At 33.9% G+C, this 8,225-nt stretch overlaps 3 protein-coding genes across 3 annotated transcripts in view; 1 reads left to right on the top strand and 2 right to left on the bottom strand.

Annotated features, from left to right (window-relative positions):
* Positions 12-1,903, top strand: LOC105167688 (protein transport protein SEC13 homolog B-like). The gene has a single exon (XM_011087493.2). It carries the CDS (start codon positions 729-731, stop codon positions 1,632-1,634), a length of 906 nt encoding a protein of 301 aa, XP_011085795.1. The 5' UTR covers positions 12-728; the 3' UTR covers positions 1,635-1,903.
* LOC105167687 lies at positions 2,894-4,751 on the bottom strand. Its single transcript, XM_011087490.2, has 3 exons — positions 4,594-4,751; positions 4,369-4,457; positions 2,894-3,289 (listed from the first exon to the last, which is right to left on the bottom strand). The coding sequence occupies exons 1-3, from the start codon at positions 4,633-4,635 to the stop codon at positions 3,139-3,141; spliced, it is 282 nt and encodes a 93-aa protein (XP_011085792.1). The 5' UTR covers positions 4,636-4,751; the 3' UTR covers positions 2,894-3,138.
* Positions 6,440-8,225, bottom strand: part of LOC105167686 (paired amphipathic helix protein Sin3-like 2) — an 11,431-nt gene continuing 9,645 nt past the window's right edge. The window contains exons 23-24 of the mRNA XM_011087488.2: positions 6,990-7,147; positions 6,440-6,898 (exon numbers count right to left, since the gene is read on the bottom strand). Coding sequence (XP_011085790.1) covers positions 7,022-7,147 — 126 coding nt within the window. The 3' untranslated portion in view covers positions 6,440-6,898; positions 6,990-7,021. The remainder of the gene's footprint in view (positions 6,899-6,989; positions 7,148-8,225) is intronic.

Below are 8,225 nucleotides of genomic sequence, written 5' to 3'. Positions count from 1 at the left end.
CATCCTTTAGTTCATGGAAATTCTTCTCCTTTTTTTCGGTAAATCTTAAGAGTTCGTTATAAACTGTTGAGATCTGGGAAGAAGTCTTAGATCCATTTCATCTGTGTTTAATGCTTGAGTTTCTAAGGCTTCTTGTGTCTTTCTGATGTAGGGTCGTTTTTTCTCTTTGTGAGATTTCGACTTTATGAATCAGATTTTGGAAGAAACTTGAAAGGGAAAGGTGATAGTCTGATTCATTTTATAGATGAAAACAATTGATCTAGAATAATAGGTTTTCTTGACCTTAAATCCATACATAGGTATGTATATGAGAAAAAGATTGAGGATTTGTATGCGTGTTGGCAAGACTGATGGTGAGGGGTTATGTGCAGAGCCCTGGTTTTATAAGTTTGTAAATTGCTGATTTTGGAAAAAATATGGATCTAGTATTTAGCTGAAACGGGTTTTGATTCGATCTTTTCTGGAGTCCCTTTGTTTCAGTTTTGATGAATTTGATGTTTTGAGATCAAACATTGGGAACTGTAAGTTGATTGTTTAATGTGTTGGGCTAATTTGTTTGCTGGATAAGTAATAATAGAAATTGGAGAGATCTGGAGACTCGTATTGGGGATTAATGATCAGTCTCTTAACTTTGGATTGCATTTGAATAAAAAGAAATACAGGTGTTGGGAGCCAAACAATACAGCAATATAAGGAAATTGAGTTGAAGATATAACCAACAAGAAAAGATGCCTGCACAAAAGATAGAAACAGGTCATAACGATGTTGTTCATGATGTATCCATGGATTACTATGGAAAACGTGTGGCAACAGCATCATCGGATGCTACCATAAAGATAATTGGTGTAGGCAACAACTCTACATCTCAGCATCTGGCTACTTTGAGTGGACATCAAGGTCCAGTCTGGCAGGTAGCTTGGGCGCACCCCAAGTTCGGCTCAGCACTTGCTTCTTGTTCTTATGATGGTAAAGTTATCATCTGGAAAGAAGGTAATCAGAACGAGTGGTCTCAATTTCAAGTTTTCGACCACAAATCATCTGTCAATTCCATTGCATGGGCGCCTCATGAGCTGGGATTCTGCTTGGCTTGTGGTTCTTCTGATGGGAATATATCTGTCTACACAGCTCAGTCAGAAGGTGGCTGGGACACTACAAAAATCGACCAAGCTCACCCTGTAGGCGTTACCTCTGTTTCATGGGCTCCTTCGATGGCCCCTGGTGCTTTAGTTGGATCAGGAGTGCTTGAACCCGTTCAAAAGCTGGCTTCTGGTGGTTGTGATAATACAGTGAAGGTGTGGAAGCTATATAATGGTAACTGGAAAATGGACTGTTTCCCTGCACTTCAAATGCATTCTGATTGGGTGAGGGATGTTGCTTGGGCTCCAAATTTGGGGCTGCCAAAGTCCACTATAGCAAGTGCTTCTCAGGATGGTACAGTTGTGATATGGACCGTGGCGAAGGAAGGTGACCAGTGGGAGGGTAAAGTACTGAAGGACTTTAAGACTCCTGTTTGGAGAGTTTCATGGTCCCTGACCGGAAACTTGCTGGCTGTGGCGTCTGGTGACAACAGCATCACATTGTGGAAAGAAGCCGTTGATGGGGTGTGGCAAGAGGTCACCACAATCGACCAATAGAATTCAGGTTCCTCTTAGTTATCAAATGAAGAGTACTCATTTTGTTTGTTATACATTTTTTCACATTCTTGAGGACCACTTTTTATTTTTCCCTGTACTCTAAATTCGTTGTAGTTGATTCCTTTCTGTATTGGATGATTCTGGTCTACAGGACATAGGGAGTGAGAAAATTGTGATTTTCCTTGGCCCTTTTTCAGGTTTCTTATGCTTTGTAGCCGAAACGTTCTTGAAATTGTGTTCTTGATAAGGTCTTTTTCTTTGTTTTTAAATTTTTTTATGGTTTTGGGGTTTTGGTTAGCATTGTGTTGTTTTCTTGGATGACCAATATAAATTATTCTACACATGTTAGGAACAAGCGGATGTGTTTTTATGCAATCCCCTTTTGGGAAGATTTTACTAGAAATCTTGCATTTATTTTAGGTCAAATTACGTTTTGCCATCCCAATTATGTCTGTTTTTATACTTTTGTATTTAACTTTTTTTTATATCAAATTGCATCTCAATTTTGCAAAATTTACACTTTAGCATATATGATCGTTTTTTTATTGTTCTTTTTGCCCAAAAAACATCACATGTTGTACATATGTAAAAAACATCACATCACATAATCCTTAAATATTATATGTACACTGTATATGATGTTTTTTTGATAAAAAACTTGGTGGAAAAATAATTATAAATAATAAAGTGCAAAATTTCGTAAAATTAAAATGGTAAGTCGAAATAAAAAAAAAAATACGAAAATATAAAAATAATTATAGTTCAAATGACAAAATGTAATTTACCCTTAATTTTATGACCTAGTTGTTGCTCGAGTAGGATTCCACAGTAACGGCACAAACCTTCCACTTTGTTTGCCCGTTGCTACCACGCTTACTGAGAATCGGTTCAAGTCATTGGTTTGTTTTGAATTTTTTCATTTGATTTCATATTTGTCTAATTTCCACCAATATGCACTAATTGGGTCATTTAACCAAATAAACCAATGGGACAAACGCATTAAACTGATGTATGCTGATTTTCTTGATTCTAGCTCACAGAATTTTTCATTAACATTTGATTTACACTTCCCAGAATTGAATCCAAGTCTCTCCAACCTGCAACACAGAAATTTCTATTATTTGCTCATATGCATGGTAAAGTTCTCGATTAGTCGCACAAGGAAAAATGACGCCATTAGCATGTCCTCCTCATTCATGGAACAATTGTAACTTAATTCCCAGGAATAAAGCGCAGAAGAGAGCTTCCAATGCACATAGTTAAAGAACAATAAAACATGTAAACCAAAAAGCGGAATGAAACATTTCTGGAGATTGAGAAGTGGAGCTATTGCATGTAACAAGAATCATGCAATCCATTAATAACGAATAGCTGCTGAAAGCTCCAAATCTTCAATACAAATTATTCAACTGAATGTGTACCCATTCTTTTTATGTTTTAGATAAAATCCGAGTGAAAAAGTGAAAGTTTTCACTCCACGGTACAGTCTCAAAAACAATCAGAATCAGTATTTAGGGTCAGTGAAGAAACTGTTGATGGATGGCATAATTTCTGGAGCCCTGTTGCGAACAAACTTCCTAAGAGCATGTTCGGCATATTTCTCCCCTTCTGCAAAATTTTCCAACACGCCAGCAGCCCTGTTTTCCTTGGTTACCCTGCATTTCACAAATACAAGTATAAACTTTTCAATTAGGCTGAGATTAACTTAGAGAAAAGAGTTGTGATCATCAATTTGGTTCAAGGGTACAAGGAACAAAAGCCCTATGATGAAGCTTAAAATTAAATTTCATTTTCTTCCATTTTTATCCTCCAAAGTCAATCTTCAGGCGATGAACTTCCAAGAATATATGTAAGAAAATGGACTAAGCACATTGATTGTGCGCCTCCTTCGCACTGATTTATCTCATATTTTGGGTACACCACCAATTTTGGGGCCATTAGTGTAATCACAACTAAGTGCAAACTCCGTTTCTAATTGTTTAGCACTGAAAATCTTGCCCTTTAATTTATCTATTCATTTGGGTATTTCATTTGTAATGGTTTAGAACTGAAAATTTTGCCCTCTTAATTCGTCTATTTCACTTGGGTATTATGTAATAGTAATTTATCAAACACTTCTTTGCCTCCCTAATCTAGAATGTGACTGTCCCTGCCAACTTGCCAAGACTGTCATGCCAAATTATGTCAATATCACGAAGGACGCATCATAATGGTTTGTTATAATTATTAAAAAGTACATGAAATTTCTGTTTGCTATACTGAATTTTAATTGCCACAAAGAAGAGATCTTCGATATAGAAGAAAAACTCTTGTGGCCGTCTAGATCAGACAGAGTACAGAACCAAAAAAAAAACATTTCTATAAAATTCACATATATCCGATATGGTGAAGCTAGAAATCATGCGTCTCTTTCTAAATTCTTTCCTTCCTAACAAGTAGATTAGACAAATATGCAAAAGGGAATAAATGGTGGACTGAAAATTATAAGCTTTTCTATTATCACGTGAAAATAGCAAAACCATTGCTTATAATACCAAAATGCTTGATAATTGATACTATTCTGAAAACATATACACATCAACAAACAAGGAAAACTTAAAAACAAAAACCTAAACCAGGGCAAGAAAAAATTCAATACTCTGAACAGATCTGATCAGAAAAGACCCACTGAGAGCGAAAATTAAAAATGTTAAAGATAAAACTATAATAATCAAAAGCAGCGTAAAATAATTACCTGACTTCAGGGTTAATGCAAATATTACGGACCAACTGCATCCCGCAAATCCCGACAGCCACTCCAACGGCGGCGAACAACGGATACACCTAACAATACGTGCCCAAAAAACCATCAGATCTGATCGATTCATCGATCAAAAAATCTAGGAAAAATGTCTAAATTTAGCGAGGAGATATTTTCCTAGGAAAAAAAAAAAAAAAAAGTGAAGATCATGGGAGGAACCTCGGGCCTCAGCCATCGCTTGAGAGTGTTGGATGAAGCCATGAGATCGCTGTTGAGGCGGAACGAATTTGCGAGAGAAAATAGCCGGCGCGCTTTCCACTGCTCCACACCAATAAGAGAAATATAATACAACACCTCAACTCAACTATATATAAATACTCTCTTTTTAATAATATTAATTATTATGTTGAAATTATAATTTATATAATTTGTTTTTATAAGAAACTTTTAATCAAAAATTATTATTTCAATACTTTTTTAATAAGGTTTTGGGATTTTAACTTTTAATTTTTTCAATAATAATTAAAATTTATAGTCATCAAAAATATGTAATTGAAAAATAAAAAAACAATAATAAGTTGAATGATAGCACATCTGAAAATGATGAGGAAATCGGCGGCGGGCCGCTGAAAGTGGCCCACAGTTTCACTTTTGGTCTGTGGGCTCTTCTTCACCTCACGCCTCTACACATTCATTCATTTTAAGGAATAATCATTGGACCCTTTTTTTATGATTTTTCAGTGATTACAGTAAATTTTTTATAATTTTAAAAATTATATTTAGTATTATTAAAATATATTATTTTATTAATTAAAATTTATTAAATTTAATTAAAATAATAAAAAATTTAAATTTATCCTCGATTGACTTATTATTAATTTATTGTATGTCAAATAATTTTTTTCCAACAAAAGTACTCTTATAAGGTGAAAAAATATGCATTCTCATATTCAATAACGTGTAAATATATAAAAGTAATTCAATCAATAAAATATTTATTTGACTTATTATAATAGAATAAAATACAAATTATAATCTAGTCCAATTTGGATGGATATATCCTTCCAAACCCATATGTATGGGGAAAAAATCTGTATTTATGAATTTTTGTCTTATATTCGGATATTTTCTATCCAAACAATTACATGACAGTTGATACTAACAATTAATTGATTGAATTGACATCACTCTCGTCGACCCACCATCTATATTATTATTATTTAAAAAAACCTTTGATCATACCAACTCTAAATCGCTCCAATTTACTCTTTATTTCATTTCTTCTCTTTAAAAATATTAGTAATATTAATATTTTTTAATAATTTTATAATTATTTTTTCTCTTAATTACCTACTACCCCACATTTTTTTCCTGACTTTTCCATATTTATTATAATTTATAATTATTAATAATTTTTTTTATCATTTCACATAAAAAAAATTTATACACTTATCAAAATTACGTGCGATCATAACTAATTAGAGTAAAAATAAAACATTATAGAGGGCGGGCGTCAAAAGAGAAGGGGTATAGGTAACTTTGAAATTATTTAATCAATTTCTAGTTATATTTTTTATCACTTTAAATAAACAAAGAATAAAATTATCATATTCCAACAAAGTCCTATTTTAATTTCACATACTTATCTATCTCCTTTTTATGTCGTCTTAATTAAGAAATTATGGTCTGTGTTTATTAACGTAAATTTGAGAAGTCATAGAACCTAAAAATTCAAGATGTCAAATATGTTTAGTTAGAAGGAAGAATGCTTGTAAATGAACAATCCCATATATAATTTCGTTCAAATCTTAATAAAAAGAGAAAGTTATAAAGGAAAAATTCTCAAAACTATAAATGTAATTTTAAAAGTTCCATTTTTGGAGAAAAGTGTGATTTCGGGTCTAACCCCAATAATTTATCAAAACATAAATTGTATCTTTTATGGTAGTAAAAAAAGATGTAGAATACAAATCGTGTATTCCTTTTCTCTCTATTTGTTAAAGTCGCATCCAATCATCAATAATAACAGGAAACCCAATGAAACCAACTGTTTGAAATAAACTAATTTCTAACATATGGAAAATACATACAAGTTACAGCCCACAAATGTGAAGTGAATTCTATACACATTATAACATGCTCAACGAATTTAAAATGTGAAAATCTGCTATACCATTACAACCACCTATTCCATCTGTATCTCTTACATCATCCAGCAGAATATCACTGCCAGAAACTTGCAAGAAAACCTATTACAAGAAGAAGAAAGATGTGCAGGGCAGCTTTTGCCCATGAAACCAATACAATCAGAGCAAAACACGAGACTCTCTACAATTAACATTATAGGCCAAGCCTTTTATGTACAGAAGACTTACGGCAGACAAACGTGCCACCGTTGCCATCAATCTCGCAGATCATTAGGTCCAACTCAATGCTGTTCCCTTGTCATTACTCAATTCGTTCAGATTGAATCGGTGTGACTTGCTGGACGATTCCTCAATGGACCGAGAGTAACAGCAGAAATCTGGCGTGCACGAGCACACACACAGTTATATGTCAAAACATCAATTCTACTTAGAAAACACCATTCGGAAAAGGAGAAAGTGCATAAATACCTCACGGCATCACAGAGGGAGGCACCATCAGATCATAGAGATGCTGCCAGAAACTGATGAAACCGTTGCACCCTGCGTGACGGTCTTCCTGGCAACCTGTTTTCCCTTCTCCGTCCCAGACGAATGAAGCAGTCCTCTGTGTCGAGGACATATGAGATCTGAAAACACATTTTGTAATCAGGTGATAGAAAACAAAAAAACTACATACGCGCAACAAAATCAGACTTCCAGAGGAAAATGGGTGAGAGTTTGAAAAGTAACTAGTGAATCAGGCTCGGTGAAGAAAAGTAGGAAGTCCTAAAAGAAAGTGGCATATTAAGAGGCTAAGAAAATCGGGAATTTAACCAAAAGGGTAAAAACCATTTAAATTTACAATAATGCTTGAAGAATGGCAGTAGCGTCAAGTATCAATCTCACTCAGTAAGAACATACCGTATATCTAATTCTTAGTAAGTGAAAACAATATAGGAGAGTTATTAACTTCCCCTCTAGGTCTACCAACTTTATGAAACTTCCCGTGCAGTTACGGTTTTGATGGAAAATGATTACATCAGGAAAATTTTTGGGGAAACTTCCTATTTTGCTAGTAACCAAATTATCCTTGTACCTCACCTGCTAAAATAAATATCTTTGGTAAAAATCTGGAACTTAGTGAGAGTGTAAATGTAAAACTGTATACGTAAAATGGGAAAAGGGGAAACTTAACACTAATCCAAGACTGTAAGCATCGTAGCAAAATTTGTCCGTTGAGGCAAAAAAGATTAGCTATTGATGACTACTTTTTGGCCATCTGGTACATATTATAGACTAGCAATCATTATTGCTTCCGTCGATTGACTTGTTCATGTGCTTCCCCTAATACTGTAAGACTGTAATATAACACCAATCCAAGACTGTAATATAACACTAATCCAAGACAGTAAGCATTGTAACAAAATTAGTCAGCTGAGGCCAAAAAGAGTTGGCCATTGATGACTACTTTTGACCATCCGGTATATATGATAGACTAGAAATCATTATTGCTTTAGTCGATTGACTTGTTCATGTACTTCCCCAATTCTGTAACACTGTAATATAAGAAAGACGAAAGAGAAAATGTGCCTTAAAAAATAACTAGACCTAATTTTATATAATATGAATTAAGAATTTTCTCTGTATTTCATTCTTCTCATTTTAGTTTCTCTGTCAGTTGTTTTCTCTTTACTTGTCATTACTTTTCTTTTTAGTCTTGAGGGT

The sequence above is a fragment of the Sesamum indicum genome, linkage group LG8, assembly GCF_000512975.1.
Source record: "Sesamum indicum cultivar Zhongzhi No. 13 linkage group LG8, S_indicum_v1.0, whole genome shotgun sequence".
NCBI lineage: Eukaryota > Viridiplantae > Streptophyta > Magnoliopsida > Lamiales > Pedaliaceae > Sesamum > Sesamum indicum.
Note: the sequence above shows the minus strand (reverse complement) of the source record. Positions and strands in the feature narration are given on the sequence as shown.